General features: G+C 39.5%; 2 protein-coding genes across 5 annotated transcripts; both read left to right on the forward strand.

Annotated features, from left to right (window-relative positions):
- The first annotated feature begins 26 nt into the window (after positions 1 to 26).
- On the forward strand, positions 27 to 7882 carry zgc:171844 (uncharacterized protein LOC100151763 homolog). 2 transcript variants are annotated; one of them, XM_041062362.1, is made up of 6 exons: positions 27 to 147; positions 2439 to 2559; positions 4262 to 4335; positions 5102 to 5216; positions 6065 to 6135; positions 6601 to 7882. In XM_041062362.1, exons 2-6 carry the CDS (start codon positions 2456 to 2458, stop codon positions 6717 to 6719), a joined length of 483 nt encoding a protein of 160 aa, XP_040918296.1. In that variant the 5' UTR covers positions 27 to 147; positions 2439 to 2455; the 3' UTR covers positions 6720 to 7882. The 2 variants fall into 2 exon arrangements, with proteins under 2 accessions (XP_040918296.1, XP_040918297.1); XM_041062363.1 differs by having other exon boundaries at positions 41 to 147; positions 2442 to 2559.
- A 4876-nt stretch (positions 7883 to 12758) lies between these two features.
- On the forward strand, positions 12759 to 19856 carry tom1 (target of myb1 membrane trafficking protein). 3 transcript variants are annotated; one of them, XM_041062336.1, is made up of 16 exons: positions 12759 to 12902; positions 13980 to 14064; positions 14167 to 14245; positions 14360 to 14509; positions 14632 to 14766; positions 14875 to 15009; positions 15237 to 15353; positions 15569 to 15702; positions 15806 to 15848; positions 15968 to 16076; positions 16255 to 16318; positions 16907 to 16976; positions 17389 to 17454; positions 17924 to 17986; positions 18334 to 18373; positions 19132 to 19856. In XM_041062336.1, exons 1-16 carry the CDS (start codon positions 12851 to 12853, stop codon positions 19224 to 19226), a joined length of 1437 nt encoding a protein of 478 aa, XP_040918270.1. In that variant the 5' UTR covers positions 12759 to 12850; the 3' UTR covers positions 19227 to 19856. The 3 variants fall into 3 exon arrangements, with proteins under 3 accessions (XP_040918270.1, XP_040918272.1, XP_040918273.1); XM_041062338.1 differs by lacking the exon at positions 17389 to 17454; XM_041062339.1 differs by lacking the exon at positions 14875 to 15009.
- The last annotated feature ends 597 nt before the right edge of the window (positions 19857 to 20453 follow it).

Raw genomic sequence — 20453 nt, forward strand, 5'->3', positions numbered from 1 at the left:
TTAGCACAAATATTTGCTTTAAACTTTCTGTGCAGAGAGTTTGAAAAGGAAACCGTTTTTGAGGAAAAATATGGAAAACGAGAAAATCCTCTCAACAGTACGGCGCGTTGGAAAAAACGCGAGTGGACGGAGCGACGGAGAAATCAAGTGAGTTCTGAATCCAACATCACTAAAACAGGTTTTGTGTTGAAAACTTCACGGGATGCTGCTTTATGAAGTGACCGGAGAAAAGGAAGCACTCTTTTTTTTCTGCAGGAGAAATTTTCAGTTTAATTTTTAAATTTCATTGTTAAATTGTTTTGTTGGATTTAAAAAAAAAGAGTTTTTCTTCATATAGTGATGATGTAAATTTTAATTGAACTTTTGTTGCCTTAAAATGATCATATTTCTAGATATGGAGTCTAAATAATGTAACCTGCTGGACAAGTTCCACAGTTTACAATGCATTTCATGAAAAGAACCGTGTAACTTATTACTAATTGTCAGCAAAATAGACACTGTCCTCTTGGTCCAATTAATTCCAGTTAGAGATGGAATTGATGATTATTTTCATCATTGAATAGTCTTACAGTTATTTTCTCAATCAATCAAGTAATCTGTTGGCAAAAACAGTTAAAAATATAAGTCACAGTTTTATGATATCATCAAACTGTTTCATGTGAAGTGTCCAAATCCTCCTGGTGTTCAGTTTGCTGCCATGTGAGACAAGGAAAAGCAGGAAAAAGCAGGAGAGTATTTGGGATATTTGATTGAAAAATGATTTAAACGGTTCATTGTCAGTTATCAATAGTTACCAGCTACCAGTCTGTTGATCAACTAAGTTTTTTAGTCACTGCACAGCAGGTCAGGTGAATATGTGAAAATGTGAAATTTGTCCAAAGGCAAGAAAGCAATTCAACATATGGAGAAAAAAACTTCCAGTAATAAATGAAAAACAAATATTTGCTTGTTTTATTTATGTTTGTTTGTTTATTTATGATGTGCATAGTTCCCCTACATTCAATACCAAATTGCATAGTTCTTTCCAGGAAAATTCTTAGGAAGCTATTAGAAAATTACAGTTAATTGAGGCACCTTATTACATTTTATTTTTGGAGTTCCTCAAGGTTCTGTTCTCAGTTCTCTGTTATGCCGACTGTACAAGCTTCTTTTCTATCATATCATGTGTGCAGCATCTTATTGAAAGGGCACACACAGACAAACATTGATTTGATTTTATTACTTTGTTATATAGCACGTGAACCACATGGCTGACTTTAAAAGCGCCTTAAGGCTGTGACAGTATTAACTGTATCCCACTGAAATGAAATGCAGGCATTTAATAAATGAAAAGAACACACAGCCAGTGAACAGTGCAAACTGTATATCTACACAAACCTGCTGAATAACAAGTTTAATTAAAGTGACAGTGTGAAATTAAAGAACAATTTTGACTAAATCCTGGAAGCCTGTGGGAGGGCTTGGAGCCAAATAATGAAAACAAGAGAGGACACATGCAGACTGTTTTAAAACGTCTGTGTGCATGTGTGTGGTCATACGCATGCAGATGAAGAAAGTTGTGGAGTCACCAGAAACGTGTGGATTTGCACAGGGGTTGTGTGTTTGTGCAGCCATGTTATCCCCAGTGGTTCAGTGTGTGTGATTGTAATGTCTTTTCACACAAGGTCAGGTAATTAAAAGCCAATCCAAGCTTTGCTGGATGACTCATCGCTCCTTGTGAGGAGTGGGAGGCAGCAGAGGGAGGGGCGGGTGGGGGGCAGTGTAGTTATTTAGTGATGCTGAACTGCTCTAAGAATTGCTGGAGGGGAAGTATCCACCGAGGTCTGATCAGACCAATGTGGGATGGTGAACTTGATCCTGGGCGGTGTTAATTTCATGTGCTTTTTCCATTTTCGCCTGGATACTTAGGTAGGTCCACATTATACTAAGATGTCCTTCATGAATCATGAATCACAAGTGTCCTAAAATAGCCAAGTTAGGACATAATGAATGCAATAAATGACTCTAATTAAACAATTTTCCATTTGCGGTGCAAAGGAGAGACGGACACCAATAAACATAAATCACAGAAATCAACTGATGATTCACTTAAACTGAGTTTCAGGGTGTTTGAAAACATCACTGTGCTCAGAATTAATCTTAACCAACTTAATCTGCTAATAAAGTCATAATAATGAAAAAAAACAGGTCTTATCTTGTAAAAACAATATAAAGGAGTAGTTTGACAGGTTAGCTGTTTTACCCTGTTTCCAGTCTTTACACTACGGCACTGGATCACATAAACAGAATCCTGTTGTCAGGTTGTTAGTTACACCAGTTAAGAAATTGTGCCTGTTTCATTTCTTTGATTTGCAAGGCAGTGGAACAAAAAAACTGTATCTGTAGAAACTGTTCTCAATGTCCCAAATAAAGATGTTTTGATCTTGTTTGTCTTTCAGCAGAAGATGTTGTCTCGATGGCCGACTCCACAGTAACCGTCGAGGACATTGAAGGAGAGCTGTTCAAAATTGAGCGGATCCGAGACATCCTCATACGGAGAGAATCAGAGCTCAGATACATGTAAGATCTGCTTCTTATACAACACATTTAAATACATGTCAAATACTGATTTGAGCCTAATTGCTACAGACCATATCTGACTGTTGCTTTTTCAAAATTATATTTGATTCAAGGTTTTATTGCATTAGACCCAAGAGGAAAATACACAAGTCTCTTTCATCATGTGATGTTCCACTGTTTGGTCCCCTGCACCGACACGTACAGTGGGATCTGAATACACCAAGACTCTGTTAGGAGTCTCTCAGGAGTAAGAGATGATGCACCACAGCTGTCAGCCACCAACACTGGGAGCAGCCATGTGAATGATGGCATAAAAAAAAGTGTGTGTGATCAGAACAGCAGTGCTATTTAAGGTCTCATCAGGCGACCAGCAAACACACATCCACCACATTTTTTTTTTCAGACCTCGAAGAAGATGGCCTTCTCTCTTTTCTCTCCCCCATCTTTGCTTTTAATTATTTCACTCTTTTTCTGTCAGAAGCCTCCTCATTATTTTGACACACGCAGACGGAGGTGGGAGAGCGGAGCCCGTCTAAGAACAGAGCCCGGCACTGCAGAACGTGACCATAAGATGAATCAGGAAAGCATAATTTAATAATGACTTCTGCCTGGGGTTTTGTTTTTCTGTTTTTTGCAAGCCTTCAAATTTACCCGTCCGATCAGTGCTGATGACACATATCAGTTTCACATCATGTTTTCACACCGTTCACCCTCCGTGTTCACGCACATCCAGAGGGTGAAAAGTGATGAACAATCCCACTCCTAATAATAGCCTGGTTTCCCTCTCGTCCCCCGCGGGTCTCCATGTGTTGACAAGTATTAGATCAAGAGCAACACAGACAACAACTTGTGGGGAGATTTGGCAAAAATAACAGAATTGTACTACGTGAAAAAAAATGACTCTTACATTCCTGAGACAGCTGAGGATGAAATTGAAAAGCTATAAGCTGACCCTGGTCTTCTTATTACAGTAATACCTCAGCATTAAGGGAAATGGACTCATTTGCTGTCTTGATGAGAGTTAGATGAGAATATTCACTCTAGTACAGTTAATATGAAGGTACAGCCAGCAGCGGTGTAGCTTAGCTTAGCACAACACTGGAGACAGGAAAACTGCTCGCTGGGGTCTGTCCAAATGTTGAGTTCAATGGTGCTACAACAATTTGGTGTATCATTATCATCAGGGACAGAACCGGCTGAAGTACACTGAAGTGAAACCTATTTTATTAAACCAGCAGCTCAGAATAGTCTCTAAATAATCTTTCTATCACAGTCATTTTCCTCTTTTTGCCGTCACAGTAATAGCAGCCCACACAAACACACACACAAACACGTGTGTGACCCTCCCCTGATGTTTTGTAATCTGTATCAGAGTCAGACGGCGAAATGAGATCGGATGCTGTCAGGTGTGATTTGTTGAGGGTAGCGTGGCCGTGTTATTTCAGCTAATAAACTCACCGACCTCACCTCAGCCGTGTGAGTCCAGTGTTTTTTCGGTTTGATGAGCTCATACAATTTCACATTCACGTTGCAATATGCAAAGTTGAAGGAAACTGCTTTGCTATAAAATCCATTTTATGTTTTCAAAGGCACAACCAGACACTTCAGTCAATATATTCTTTAAGTGTGTCTAATTTAATTCCTGCAAATGATCTATTAATGCTTTCTGGGGAATATTTTTCCCTGTTTGTTTTCCTCTCAGGATGGATGACATCCAGCTCTGCACAGAAATAACAAGGCTGAAGAAGGAGCTGCAAAAACTTGTCTCAATTCCAGGTAAATGAAAAAAGCAGTCACTGCCTTTAACCTGCAGACATTTTGTTTAGGATGGGGCCCACACTGTGAGTTTTTTGTTTTTTTTCTTTTGCTGTATCACTGAAAAGACAACAGCCAACTGTAGCATTGTCTTTGTGTTTTTACCTCTGTGACATGAACTGGAAGGATTTAAACACAGCTCCAGTGTAAACTGGGTGTGAAGAAAGCCTTTCACGTCAAATGACCTCACACACGTGTAGACTTCAAATAATAACGTGCCTTTCAAGGCTTCCCCTCTTCTAATTGAATGTTGGTTGTATGGATGTATGTTTCTTCTCTCTGAAAATATTCAGACTAATACGTTCCTCTGTTCATTACGTTTAAATGGCAGCTTTAATATGGAAGAATGTTGCTATGGCAACTAAGCAGCTGAAATACAACAATACAGGAATGTTCTGTAGGTTGTCGGGATTTTAATCCATGCTCTATGAAAGCATCAGTCTGTCAGAACACGACTTGCTCCAAAGTGAAATATTTCAGCAACAGTCTGCTATAAGGCTTCCTACACACATTCATGGTTCCCAGAGGATGAATCCTACAGAATTTAATGATCCCCTGACTCTACCTCTGGCTCCACTATGAGCATCACAGTTATGGTTATGGTTGAAAATCATGATGTCTGACGTGCATATTCTGTTAAATACCTGCTGAAAGAAATCATGACATGTATACTGTTTGACATGCCCAACACTCAGCGATGGCTGTATTGTATATGACTGCTTAACAGACAAAGACAAGTCCAAAGAGGACAGGGAGAGGGAGGAGGAGCTGCTGCTGCAGATCAACAAGCTGGTGGAGACCAGAGACTTCCTCGTGGACGACGTGGAGTTTGAAAGGCTGAGGTGCAGTCAGTGAATCAAGTGATGGAAAATTACTTAGTGCTGTTCTCCGAATGCACAGGCCCCGCAGACATTACAGTGCTGTCGGTTTTTCAAATGGATTTCAAAGAGCAGAGATGTTTTCATTAAGGCAAAGGTGTGCAGTCCTTCAGGTTGAGGATTTATCTTTGTAAAGATTAAACTTTACAATTAGCTTTTTGCATGTTCACCAGTAGATTCTCCTGGACCACGCTGGTTCAGTACCTCTGACATTTGATAGACTCTCCTGTACAAATATGATTAATCGGATCCTGCAAATACTGTTTCCACTGGTGAAAGAGCCTTCCACTATACCTACCACTAAAAAAAATAGACATTTGCTTATTTGATTTTAGACTATTGATCCAGTGAGTTTTTCAAAGGTTTTGTCCCATCTCCTCAGCTCTGTTCTCTGCCTCTCTTTGTTCTGTGCATACTCTCTGTGTATTTACATTGAATAATAATAGCAAGTCCACCATCACTCAGGTTGTTTGTGGTGCTAGATTAGCTGTGATAAGCAGGCAGTTGTTACTGAGGAGGAATATCTTTGAATGACATTTTGATTGTTCCCAGAGAGATTGCATGGATGTACGAGGCCAACATCCTCCATTATTCAGTGTGGATGTGGAAATGAAATAAGTAGAGGACTGTGTGCAGATGCAGCTGTGAAGCAGCAGTAGATTAAAATCCAGAATTAAACTCAGTCCAGCCTTTTGTCTTAGGTATCTCTCAAATACAGCTCGGTGACATTTAGTGAGATGTAATGAAATCTTAAAACCCAGTACTAAAGAAATAAAAAAAAAAAAAAAACAAGGATATGTTTTCCTCCTCAGGGAGAGAGAGGAAGACAGAGAAATGGCAGCCTTCTTACAGTCCAAATTTCCCAAGGCACTGGCTGCAAAAGGTTAGTCAAACCCTCAGGCTGTCATGTGCATGTTTCTGATTAAGAAGAAATCTTGGGTTGCATTTATCTTTGTTAGCACCTTCACCTTCTATCCACTCATGTCATTTTGAAATCATTATCCTTAAGATTTCAGTCCTGTTTTTTTTGGTGACACCAATGGTTATTGGTGGTAACATTAAATACAGTTAGTTTTAATACTACAGCAAACACCTGCCTGAGCAGCTATTGTGTTAGAAATACAACAGTATAACAAATGGTGTATCTGTTTACAGTGCAGGCAAACAAACATTGGTGAGTTGTAGAGGTTTCATTACCTCTGGACAGAGCCAAGCTAATTGTTTCCCCTTCTTTTCAGTCTTTGTGCTAAACTAAGCTAACCAGCAAATTAAAGTGAATAATAGATGATGAGGGTGTTAACTTGTTCTGGTGAATGAGAGTTTTCTTTCACATCTCCTTTTCCATCAGGTGCTTTGCGAAATCAAGCGGTGGCGTCCAAATCGCAGCAGACGTCAGCTCCATTTCTCACGAAAACTGGACTCACGCTCCTGAAAGACTGCTGTGGCTTCACCTGCTCCATCATGTAACACTCTGTCCAGAGGAAAACAGAAGACTCTGCCTGCCACACCAGAGACATGTGCACATGTGAGCCTCCTCAGGGCTTTCACGTGTGTGTTGTATGTCTGCCCTATTAAGAAAGATTATGTGCATTAACCCTCATATATGCTCATATGCATATGATGTAAGGGACATGTATTATACTATTTTATGTGATTTGCTACTGTGAAATACTGTGTTTACATGTTTTGCAGTGGACAGGATGGCCAGCTTATGGATATAGTCATGTTTTTTTTCCAATTAAGTTAATTATGTATTATTACAGCTGCTCTGACAAAATACAATTGTCCATTAGGGATGTAGTTGAAATGTAGACGTCCCTCAGGGAGCAAACTACACTTGCTAACCTCCCTCTGCCACTCGCCGTAGTAGCTGAGTGTTATAATGACAATGTTAGGCCCGTAACTAGTGATTATTTTCATTGCTGATTAATCTGTTCCTTTGTTTTTTATTTAGCGTTTCTTTTTCACTGATTTATTCATTGTATGGTCTGTAAAATGTGCCCAAAAGCTCATGAGTCCAAAGTGACATCTTCCAAAAATCCAAATAATTCAGTTTACAGTTTAAACCAGGAAACAGCAACAAATCGTAACATTTGAGAAGCTTGAGAATGATTGGTGGTTTTGCTTCATTAATGACTTTAACAGCTAATAGTTACGAATGTTGTTGTCTAATTTAAATCAGTTAATTTATTAATTTACCGCCAGTAATCATTTTAACACTACACATCATTACTTTTACATGTGGGATGTTCATAGAGTTGGAGTCAGTGTTGGGATATAGTTCAGTTAAGAGGAGCCTTAAAATGGAGAAGAGATGGATCATATTGAGGAAACTTAAGATGATGTCTGTTGGTCATTAGACACAGACAGAGTGTGAGCAGAGTTATGTAGACGTCTCTTCTACTGCAAACATCAGTTACTCAAAGTCCACAACTTAAACCAAAGTCTTTGTCTGAGTTGGATGTAGTTAGTCATTAAGTAATATGCCTTATAGTGTGTAATGTGTTTTGTAAAAGGTATTTTTCACATGTATCATTAAAAACAAATAACTCGCTCCATTATGTTTCCATGATGCAGTATTTTGTGTGTAAACTTGTCATCTTTGCCATGCTATTATAATAAAGACTTTAAATGTTCTTCTCTTTCTCATGGTGCTTAGCATTTTTGTTTCAACCATTATATGTTTAAGAGTACAGACAAACAGCTGTTAAATTATTAACAGCAGCCCATAAATACATACAATTAAGAGACATCTGAGAGTTTCAGAGACAAGGCTGCAGTTATGAACCATCACTGTAAACATTTAGGAAGCGAGACTTACAAGTGCCTGAGCTGTTCTGAAGAGCAATTCTGCCACATAGGAGATGCAGTCAGGTGTTGTTGTATTTGTTGTCTCTATGTGTGAACCAGCTGGTTGTAGCTCCACTGAAGCCTCTGAGGTCACTCAGGTCAACTATAAGATCCTCTGTAGGGATATTCTACTCGTGGGTGAGTGTGACAGCTGATGCAGTGTGGACAAATGCATAAGAGCTGGTGTTTGATCGATTGTAGGATTTTAAACATTAATTCTATCCTTTCAGAGCAGCTGTTGGTCCTCTGCTTCCTCCAGCTGAGATGCCCTCCAGGTACAGTAACACTATTGTGCCCAATACAATTAAGGTACCTGATAATAGGTACCCGACCTGTTTCAAAGAGCATCCTGCCATCCTGCTGGAATCATATGTGTTACTGCCATGACAACTGGATGGTAGGGTGTGTGTGTGTGTGTGTGTGTGTGTGTGTGTGTGTGTGTGTGTGTGTGTGTGTGTGTGTGTGTGTGTGTGTGTGTGTGTGTGTGGTAGTTGAGGGTATAATGTTCACTGTAGGGAGGAGAAAACCAGATGGTATCAGTTCCACATAACTTACCTCAGATGCCTGCCTTCACCTCTCTCTTTATCTCTCTCTCTCTCTCTCTCTCTCTCACACACACACACACACACACAATTCATACACACTGCAGCCACAGATGAGTCATACAGTGGACTTACAGATGCATTGCCTCCAATAACAAGACCACAGTCTTTTAAATAAGCTTTTTGTCTGAAGAATTCTTAGATTTAGTAGAAATGATGAACATGTGAAGCCAGATTGGTGTACTTGTTTTTTTCTCTTTCTTCACCATTTAGCTTTTACCTTGTGCGAGAGATAAATGGACATTAATCGATGCACATAATCTGTTACTATTGTCCATACAGCTCTTGCCTGAGCCTCTTTTCCCTGCAGTAATGTGGTCTGTTTTGTGGTTCCATGCTCGTGGCAGTTGATAAAGGCCGTCACAGCTGGTTGCAGATTAACAGACCTGTGCGCAGGCAAGCAACACTCTCCACTGTATTTAATTTGCAGGCTGAGAAGACTAATCAGGAGGCTACATACTGTGAATATAGACAAGTTACTGCCAACCCACTCTAATTGGATGGTAGTGAAAAAGCTGCTTGTTCTTGTATGAAGCGTTGGCTGAGACAGTGCCTGGAACTGCGATACCAAGCTTCGCCAATTAAAGACTTTGTTCTTTCCTTTTCCATCCTCTCTTGCTCTCTCTTTTTTCTTTTAAATAGCTTTAACTCATGCATGCAGGGAGTGCTGCACCACCCTCCAGCAGTTTATATTTTGTCCCGCTGGAAATTTGTCTTTGACATTTACTCCAGGGAAAGTAAATGAAAGATCTTTGTGTGTGTACATGTCAGACGCTGAGAGCTGTGAGAGGGAACAAAACACAGTGATAAAAGGTTGTGTGGGGAGAAAGGAGAGAGATGGCAAAGAAGGGAGAGCAGTCTGTGAGGTGTCTACAAAGAAACCTGTAGCCAAATGTGTGAATCAAAATGTCTTATCATGGATATGGTTGCGTGGATGTTCGGCATATTAGGAAGTTGCTTGGGTGTAACAGTGAGAGGTTAAATCAATACTTTATTCCAAAAAAAGGTTTGAGTGTTTCAGTCAGAGACCAGATGTGCTGTTATCCCTGAAACTCACTGTACACAACTTAAACCCAAACCCACATCTAAACCTTTGTCATACTTATTGAAAACATGCAACATAGGAGTACCAACATACAGCATGTGTTTTACCCCACTGTTTTACAGAAAAAAAAATGTGGCCAAACTGCAAGAAATTCATTGATTTTCCCAGCTGATGGTTATCAAATTGAGAGAGATGATGTCTGTGACCTATTGAAAGAACGCCAGTTCATCAATATGATCTTTTCTATCCTTTATTTTTCATTTTATTTTATTTTATCTGCCTCCCAAAAAGAACAGCAACCACACACACAGAAAGAAAGGAAGAAAAAACTAAATATCCCTCCCCCTGATAACAAAAAATGACTATATTTTGAGTGTTTAGTATATTAAGTAAGTATTCACCTGAAATGTTAATATACTTGATACAAACAGTAACCTGCTAAAACAACATTTTTAGCAGGTTATGCTACCCTTAGAATTCCACATTAGAAATCTGCACTTTATTTATTAAGAACAGACATATTATCACTCAAATAATGAGTTGAAGATAATGTTGATAAATATTCTATAATATTTGTGCTGCGTGTTAGCTGCAGTTAATTTAGCATTTCAGTTCCTGGCTGTAACCACAGGAGGGCAGTGAACACTCATGATTCTCTGTACAATCAGGTCAACAGTTAACACCTTGCTTCAAGGCATAAACAATACTTTTACTTTAATACTATTTTCTGGAAGAAAGCTCTAACATGGCTCTGAATACCCTTATCAATACCTCTGAAGAATACAAATAATAATCATTTCAGATGTCTGAATTATTTCCACTAAATTGTGACAGTGATTGGTCATTAGTCTTCATACAGCAGAGCAGCAAACATTGTGATCAGACGAACCAGCTGGGCGCTGTAGTTGCAACCACGCTGCAGCACAGACAGTGTAGGTACATTTACCCACGCAAAGATATGAAAGCATCACTCAGAGGGCAATTAAATGGATTTAATTACAGAAACCTCAGACAAAGTGCATTTTTCATACAGTGTGAAGACCGTGAGCCCATTCCTGTTTCTCCAATATCAAACAATAAACTCTATCAGATCAGGCTGAGGAAGAATAACAGGCGCGCATCTTTCGTTAAAGGAAATCTATGATTAGAAACTGTCTGCATGTTCATCCGTTCTGTGATCACCCACATAAGCCACACATGGTTCTTTTTAATGGGCAGAACCATATCATCTCTGCTGGTGTAAACAGAGGAGTGGGCTGTGCATCGGCAGTGAGAGTACAAGCTATAATCTCTGTTGCTTACTGCGCGGTGAGTCACTGTGTCTGAGTCACACATTCACATCATGGCCATGTTCAAACGCAACTAATGTGCTTCCCCGGTGTCAGTGAGAGTAACGTTTCTGTGTGTAAACAGTCTGTCATTTCTTGGAAATGCGCAAAACCCATGGCTGTATTTTGTTCCTTTGATAGATGGAAGGTTACAATTAATGTGTGACATGAGGTCTTTAAGTTCAGGCAGTTGTGTTTGTTTTCTGTCAGTAAAGCTACAATAACATGCCCAGGGTTGCTCTGCGGGTTTACCACTTTCACACACACCGGCCCTCTTCCAGGTGAGGCCCCAATTTCAGGTGATAAAATCATGACTTATCAGGTCAGTTGTTACTGTGCTCTAATGTGCCATTTTCCCAATCAAACTTTCAATTAAACAAGCACAAACCAGTTGATGCACAATAAGCTTTCAGGGAGCTGGAATCCAGGGGCCCTGGGGTCAGTTTCCCTCTTTCCCTGGTTGGTAAGTGAGCATTGACTGGAGGTCAGCAGAAAGCACTGAGCAGTATGACCTGATGCAGGAGGATGTCGATGTACAAACAAACAGTGCACCCATGTGGCAGAAAGTCACACAACCATAGAGAGTTGTGGAAAATTTGATTCATATAACTTCACTGTTCCACGTTCCAGCCAATCAGAGCTATGCATATTCATTTTGTCATTTTTTACCATTAATACCTAATGATGCAGATCTGGGAATAATTTCTGTCAAGCTTAACAGTTCATTCTTGAATGTTGAAACAACAGCTTACAAAACCTCAACTTAAGGTCCACTTACTTGCTTTTCCTGGAGCTTTTAACCACATCACATGGTCTATATCTGAAGTTGTGGTGTGATACAGTCCAGAAACCCCAGAGCAAGCAAATAAATGGACCTTGAGATTGTTTTGTCAACAGCTGAACAGGTGAAGAATGAACAAGTCAAGTCAAGTCAAGTCAAAATTTTAAACCAATAAAGATGAATGAAGAATGGTAGTGTGTCAGCAATGACTGACAAAGCTCTATCTGCTGATGAAGACTGTGTGACAGGGTCAAGAGCTTCACAGTGACTACATAAAATTGTGTGGTGATAACCTTGATGGTGTCGTACTGATGTCATCAGGGTTATCTCACCCCAGGTTAGTGCCTTTTTTAAACAGAGAGCCTGAAATACAAACTGGAGGTGAGAGGTTTGATAAAAGTAGATATTTAATACATCTAAAAGGCACTGTTAGTTTTTCTTGGCATCTTATGAAAGACACTATGAGTTGCATTATGGGAGCTGTAGCATCAAGCATTTCTGGAGCTTGATACATACAAGAGACTAAAACATTGGGGTATCTCAGAATGCTGATAACTGTGTCTTGTGAGGTTTAACAATGAAGATTTTCTGTCCATTTTACATGCAATTTATCATATGTATTTCAGCATGCATTACGTTACCTCAGCTTTTTAAAATAACAGGTGATATTCTTCATTACAGTTGCAGCAGTATTATTATTATTTGTATCCCAGAGCAGCTTGTATAAAGACAGAATGACTTATTCTGACTATTTTTCAGCCATGAGTGCAGAACATGAACAAAGCCTGTGTGGGGCGCAGTTCCAGTGGACTACCGTGGTTGTCCCTGTGAGAACAGCAGGCTGCTTTCCCTTTAAAGCATGACGCAGTTCAACTGGTGCCCCACTTTGTTGTGTGAGCAGCGGCAGTCTGCAGGAGCGAGCGGCGCCTGTCGATGCGAGCGGCTCGTCCCGGGGACGTCGGTTCTTCGCTGGGCCCTCACCTGCTCTCAACATGGAGTTTTTAATGGGGAATCCGTTCAGCACGCCGGTGGGACAGCGGATCGGTGAGCTGTTTTATTACCGTCACATCGTTACATTGCAGTGAGCAAATGCCTCAGTCAGGCTCAGTCATATTTGCTGTGGACGACATTCACATATTTAACGAGATGCTTCCCCGTTTTTTAAACACATATATTTTTATAATATGTGCTTTTGCGTGTATAATTGCAACACATTAAAATAATGAATTCAAGTAATTTTTTTATTAAGACTGACAGGAGAGCGACGGCTTATGGTTTGACTGACGCGTCCAACTAAACAATGATTTGGCAGAGGCGGGAATAAGAGGCCGGGATGCTCCAATCGATTGGTTGTTATTGTGTATGTGCGTTTATCCTGCCAATATCTGGGCGGGACTAAAAGTGGCCGACGTCCTCCTGACCCAAATTTGATTTATATTTGGCTGCAGCCTAATGACTGCACATGTGTTTTCACTGACTGATGAAAATTGAGTGTTAGATAAGCACATCTAATTTCATTAGACTACTACAGTGTTCTGACTACATTATACTAACTGTACATTTTTGCTGAAATACCTGAAAGCCTTTTTAACCCCCTCAACTGGAAAGAAAGAGCAATAGCTATGAATTGTGACAGAATTGTGACTTTCCCTTATTTACCTTATCCATATTATCCTTATGTCTATTTGTAGTACACTCAAGCACTGAAACCTGTAAGTCAACAGAAATTACATGCAGTTCTTGATTGTATGAAAACTAGACATAGCATTTTCTTGTAATTAACATAAAAAACTTTCTTTCAAATTTAAATAGGCATTTAATACTTAATAATACTTAATACTATGCCATGTTCTATGACACATTTTAAACTTACTAAACTTACTGAGAAAAAAAAATTACAATCATCTTCAAATTCCATATATTACATATATTAAGATGCATATGGGTCTATAATTACTATTATTATTGTTTTTGTTGGGTTTTCTTTTCAGATAGTACATTCTATCGTAATGACAGTGATTTATTATGTTGATTATGTGTAAGAAGAAGTTGTTATTATAGGTCAGAAGTAGTTTTGTATTTGTTGGAAGTGTCACATTTGTCCTTGTTTATTTTTCACAGAGCGTGCGACCGGCTCCAGCCTGCCATCAGAAGACTGGGCTCTCAACATGGAAATCTGCGATATGATCAACAGCTCAGAGGAAGGGTGGGTATATGTGTGTGTGTGTGTGTTATCTGTCAGCATCAGGAACAAGCTCATCCTCTGGAGGTTACATGCTACTGACTGTTGGAAATGTTCTGATTACAGACCCAAAGATGCTGTCAGAGCCATAAAGAAGAGGATTGTGGGGAATAAGAACTTCAAAGAGGTTATGCTGGCACTTACTGTGAGTGTTGTTCACAGCTGCTCTCGTGCTTTGCCACCATCCTGCCGTCAGATGTAGTCAGATGTAATCAGATTTCAGACACGGTTAGATTTGTTGTTGTTCTTCTGATGTCAGGTCCTGGAGACCTGTGTGAAGAACTGTGGCTACAGGTTTCACATCCTGGTGACAACACGGGATTTTATAGAAGGGGTTCTGGTCCGGTCGATCATCCCTAGGAACAACCCTCCACTAGTCTTGCATGACAGAGTGCTCAGCATCATACAGGTGAGGGATGAGCTGTGGCTGTGTGGAACAAAAAACATTAGGTTGTAGTTGTTTTATTGGATTTTTGCTGTTGTTGCTTTGCTCAACTGTCTGGTAGTCATTTGTGGTTTTCTCTCTTCAAGGCGTGGGCTGATGCATTCCGTAGCTCACCCGACCTGACGGGTGTGGTGTCAGTGTACGAAGACCTGCGAAGGAAAGGGCTCGAGTTCCCAATGACAGAACTGGACGGTTACTCTCCTGTGCAAGCCCCCAAAAAGGTGCAAACATGACTGGGTGCACTTTGTTTTATTACTCATAGCTCAGTGCTCACCTGTCACCTTTTGGTCATTTTCCTTTTGGGTCATTTCTGTGCCTTTGCCTACCAGACTCTGCCTGGGAATGGGCCTGCTGTCACTACTCTGCCTGCTGTGCTGCTTTCTTCCAAACCTCCACTCATCCCTCCTCAGACCTCTGAACTAAAACTTGCCCTAGAGGGAACCAATGCCTTCACTCCCAGCCAGGTGATGGGCTTTGTTGCATTTCAGTGGTGATATTTTAATATGTAAATTGCACTATATTGCTATAGATCGCAGACATGAACTGAAACACTTTCTCACAACTCAGGTCAAAATCCTGTAATGTCTACGATTCATTCTGGCCTGTTCTCCAACACTTATGAAATCAGTGTTTGCCTTTGCAAGACGCTATTACAGTTGTGTTTATTTAGGAAATGCTATTGATATTCCAGGTGAAAAGGTTGAAGGCAGAGCTGGGAGTGGTGCGTAGCAACCTGACCATGATGTCAGACATGATGAGTCAGCTGGATCCTGTCACGGTAAAACAAGCAGACATGGAGCTGCTGGAGGTAAAAAAAATAAAAAAACCAAAAATAGACTTGTGTTTTGTTACTAATGGGAAGTTTTCTCTGCTCTTTCTGCTGCAAAAAAATCATTTCCATCCATTCATGCTGAGTAACAGTGCTTTACCCTTAACTGATCTCGTACTGTATACATTTTTGTGTTGCATCTGTCTCCTCAACCCCCCCCCACCCACACATGCTTTGTCTGATTGTGTCATTAGCAGTTATACACAGTATGTAAGGAAATGCAAGACAGGATAGTGAAGATTGTCCCTAGACTCAGCGAGGAGAAGCTGATTGAAGAGCTACTGGCGACAAATGATGAAATGAACACAGCCTTCACTCGCTACCACAGGTTAACAACATTATTATCATCATTGATATTATCATACTGTGGTATATAAGACAATTGTATTTCTTGGTTTGATATTGATATACTTTTGTTCTGACACCTACAGGTTTGAAAGACGGGTAACAAATGGTCAAAATACAACACAGAAGGTAAAGGAAAAGGCTACAATAAATGAATTGGTAGTTATTCTGAGCTTCAGCTCTACACTCCTAATTTTATGAAACGGTTGCATTGTGGATTTTCAGTTTATCGCTCTTTGTTTCCTTAGAGCCACACATACGTCAACCTAACAGACCTCGATGTCACGGCTGAGTCTCAGGAGTCAGGAGTCGCATCAGCTACAAGTGACAGTTTGTCCAGTCAACTGGCAAAACTTAGTAAGTACACACTGTCTCTGTGTGTTTTTATCATTTATTTGTAATAATGAATGTGTGTATTATGCAACTGTTGTGCACAATCCTTCATTCAGTCAGTCCAACCTGAGTTTATGTATGCTACTACTTATTCTATGCGCTGTGACATTAACTCTGTTACCTGTTGATGTTATTCTTTCAGGCACAAGTGAATCAGATGAAGCATTATCACCGAAAATAAATGTCTCAACTCAGCAAAGATCAAGGTACAGAATGACTATAAACCATAGCTCTGACCACCTTAAAGACATGCACAGTAAACACGAGTTGCAAAGAGAATGTATTTGGAATTAAACTTACAGTTGCCAAGGGGTATGTGCAAAGACTGTAGAGCAGCTCAGCTGTAGTAGTACAGTTGCTTTGGTCAAAACTTGACCAAACCAACATGAATATGGTACATTATTGTAACAGTATCCACCTTCATTTATTCAGTAGTGTTAAATACCATGAGAACGTTTGAAAGACAGATGGAGATGGTCCTTTAGTTAATCAGACAAAAAAAGGTTGAGAACCACTGAACTAAGAGGAATGCTGTTTGAATAACACAGCAAATTTTGCTTATGTGTTACATCACAGTGTTAGTTATAATCTTACAGAGCAGTCAGCAGCAGCTCTTTCCCAGGGTAGATTCTCAGGTATGGCATTTGCTGAGATGTTGATCTTTTGTTTTGTGGTTTAATTCTGACTTATTCTGTCTAACTCCTTTTCAAGATGTGTGCCAATATTTCACTGCGTGTTAACCTGAATTGTGGGCTTTCAAGGCAGTTAGCCAATGTACAAATCTTCTGTTTCAGTGAGCAGAGTGAAGTTGCGGTGGACGGCCTGGCTCAAGCTCAGGACAACAGGCTACACAACACTGGAACGGTATGAAAAGATGCCATGTTATTCAGTTTTCACACGGTTTAACTGGTTTAGTCACAAGATTTATTTCGTATCGGTGCTGTGACCTTTTGGGGCCAGTTGGGAAAAAAAAAGTATTAAGTGCTTATTTGGCTCAAGAAACATCTTTAGATTTTGAAATGAAAACACATTTGTCACCAACCTAAAGTCAAATTCTGATGTTATGTGTTCAACAGAGTAACAGGCTCACTTTATAGATGTTCATTGTGTTGTGCACAACGTTTGAACTGCATTATGGGTAGGAAGGAGGGGAGCGTTCAGGGGCAGCACTGCAACAACCTGGCCCATAAAAATCTCCTTGGTTTAGTAAATGTGTGTTACTTTGTCTCAGAAACTGTTTTTCCTCCCTAAATTAACTTTCTGTCTGTGCATGAAGGACGACAGCCCAGCCTCCACTCGGAGCTCCTCACCAAAGTTAGATTGGATGATTAAAAGGGGAATGGTGGGTCTGTGTCCGTAATGTGTCCTGGTTTTACATGGATTCACCTCTCCACCCCCTCTGTCTTTTTGGTTTTCTCATGAGGTTGCAGTTTACTTTCGCTGTGGTCTGGATTGCTTTTGTTTGGATCACTTTTTGTGGGTTTGGTGGTTCATGTAATGAGATTTAAAAAAAAACAATAGATTGCATGCTTGTGTATGTGGTGAAGACAAAGAAGTTATTTTTGGAGTTTATTTTTGTGCCTACACCCAGTACAGAGCATGGTGATGCTTGGTTTGGACTGTCCTGACATGCTACATTGTTGTCATACCTGTAATCTTCTTCATTCAGTGCTTTGCTTACTGACATACGGTTATTCCTTTGTGGGATTTTTGTTTTGGGTTTGTATCTTTGTTATAACTTCGTAAAGTTTTATATCAGTACTTTGTATTTTACTGCACTGACCATCCTGGTGCTCTGCTTCCTTTCTTAGATTCCTATCAACCAGTCCAATGTAATGGATGATATTGAGAAATGGCTTGAGCTGGATGATGAGGTAAATGGCTGGATTCTGAAAATTTACTCAAAATAAAGAAATAAATAACAACTGTTATTTAGCTTTATTTACACATTTACACGCCAACAGGGAGAACTTTCTCATTTTACTTGTGGCAGTTCCTTGTAATACATTTGTGGGTTGTTTTGCAGGTGAAGGTTGTACCTTGTAACATTAAATGTATAATTTATGTTACATTTATTCATAGACGAAGGAGGGAAAAGCCTGTTTTGGTTCTTTTTAATCTCATTCAGATTGAACACAATCAACTTGATCGCACATTATACATTTTAACTGCTGTATTTATATATATGAAGCAAAACGTGTATTTTCTGTTTGTGACACAGTATGATGACTTTGAGGACTCAGATGGTGTGACCAGTGAAGGTGAGGGTCTTTACACTTTACTCCATTTTTTTTTTTAATGAGCAGCTTGTATTATTCAGTATTTGTATTTGCCAATAATGTCTTAATTAATCTTAGTGTGTAGTATGTTATAATGCTAATCTACACACACAATATAAACTAGCTTGGGCACTTGTGGATGTTTTCCTATACTTGTAACTACAGGCTCAATGTGAGGTTGTGATCATATTTTGCAGTAATTGTTCTCTGCATAAATAAATTCAGTCAGACTTGTATCTGCTCCTCATATATTTTGTATCTGCTCCTAAATTTTACTTCTGACCAGTAGGTGGAACTAGAGGCTTTGATACTGATCTGGTGCCACATACTACTCTTTTCAGACCTATTCAGCACATACACCCAGCAACTTTTAAGTATCCACTCCAGATGTTCCCTGCTGTATATTTACTTTATGTGTAACAGAATACATCATTTTAGAGTTATTTTGAGCCAAATGCCTTTCATTGTTAATACTACGAGGACTATTCACCACTAATATGAGCACGAACACAGCCCAGAGAATCAATATCAGCCCAAGGACTGTAACTTATAAAAGTCTTAAAGGTGTTTTTCCCATTTTTTTCACACTGACAACAACATACTTTTATGAAGTCCCACTGTTGTTTGCATTTTTTTCTTCTTGTCTATTTCTTCATCCCTTAATTCCATTCAGTAATTTTCCTTTAGATGACTGATAAAGTGTTATCTCATCTAATCCTGCTTTTTGTCTTCCTTTGCAGAATTTGACAGGTTTTTGGCAGAAAGAGCAAAAGCAGCTGAGCGGCTGCCGTCACTGAGGGCTTCCTCACAGGATACCAACCACTCCGAGTCTTAAACTACACTTAAAGCTGCCAAACTAACAATACTCATGAAGCTCCTGTGCCGCCAGCGGAGAAATGGAGATTCGTTTTAGATGAATGGTTGAATGGCACATTTGATATACGGGGAATTGCTGCCCATATTTGAGGAAGGACTTCGTAAACTGTTTAAATTTACTTTGGAGCAAAAGTGTTTCTTAACTGATAAAAATAATATCTGATGAAGGACAGAGGTTCTTACTTGACATTGTTATGAGGGTTTGTCCATGTGTGGAATGCAAACATTTGCACATTTTATATAGTTACATTCCTGCTGTTGAAGGAGAGAGAGGATGTTGTTACAAGGAAAACATTTTGCAACATATACTATGTATTATATTGCTGTTAATTAAATATATATATATATATATATTGTCGAATATGATGATGGGTTACAGAAAACTCCCCTGTCAAAGTAGCAAAGACTTGTATGTAAAATAAGCTCAGCTATTGCGTAAAGGTGCAGTTTGATGCTTGGCATCATTATTAATGTCGGATGAAAGAAAACTGAATGATGCTTTTTACATCCAACTTTCCCTTGCGAAGATGTTTTACTTGAAGTTTAACAGAAAGTCATTACAGACTACTGTCTTATATTAAACTAAGTCGATTTACTGGAAGTCTGTCTGTTCTTATTCTAACCTCAGAGCAGTACACTAAGGTTTCTTACTGAATAATCCAGTTCATGGATGTAGAGGTATGGGACCACTGTACTTCTTTTTTTCCCACCCAGTCTGTTGTTAAATAGATTTGACCTGTGGGTTTGGCCCTGAACATGTCACACTTACTGACTGAAATCAGCTTGGCTCTCACTTATCAGTGAGTACACAGAAACACTATTACTGTGCAGGTTACACTTCACTGTTAACAGAGATTTTATATTCTTATAGAATAGCAGAAATATTCGAACCCATTATCAGTTTACACGTTATACAATGTCATGTGTAGCAGAGGTACAGTTTTGTTTTATCCTGAAATTCATGTCTTATCACTAAGACATTTTAGGGGTCACAGAAGGTAAACAGGGACAATGTGTGTGTTCAAGACATTAATAGTGACACCAAAACGCAAGGAAAGGAAAGAGTTTTTTCTTGTTGTGACACAATGTTCACCATTTTTATTATAAATAACAAGTGAAGTGTCAGTGTTGGAAAGAAAACTGAAAGGACGTTAAACATCGTTGCAATTTATGTTGAGCAACAGAT

This window comes from Toxotes jaculatrix, chromosome 18 (genome assembly GCF_017976425.1).
Source record: "Toxotes jaculatrix isolate fToxJac2 chromosome 18, fToxJac2.pri, whole genome shotgun sequence".
Lineage (NCBI taxonomy): Eukaryota > Metazoa > Chordata > Actinopteri > Toxotidae > Toxotes > Toxotes jaculatrix.

Excerpts from the sequence above, each read along its gene's own strand:
- zgc:171844 (XM_041062362.1), top strand. The coding sequence starts at position 2,456 with ATGGCCGACTCCACAGTAACCGTCGAGGACATTGAAGGAGAGCTGTTC. Across the intron at positions 2,560-4,261 it reads GAATCAGAGCTCAGATACAT|GATGGATGACATCCAGCTCT; the intron begins GTAAGATCTGCT and ends TTTTCCTCTCAG. Across the intron at positions 6,136-6,600 it reads CAAGGCACTGGCTGCAAAAG|GTGCTTTGCGAAATCAAGCG; the intron begins GTTAGTCAAACC and ends CTTTTCCATCAG.
- tom1 (XM_041062336.1), top strand. The coding sequence starts at position 12,851 with ATGGAGTTTTTAATGGGGAATCCGTTCAGCACGCCGGTGGGACAGCGG. Across the intron at positions 14,510-14,631 it reads GAGTGCTCAGCATCATACAG|GCGTGGGCTGATGCATTCCG; the intron begins GTGAGGGATGAG and ends TCTCTCTTCAAG. Across the intron at positions 18,374-19,131 it reads AGATGGTGTGACCAGTGAAG|AATTTGACAGGTTTTTGGCA; the intron begins GTGAGGGTCTTT and ends CTTCCTTTGCAG.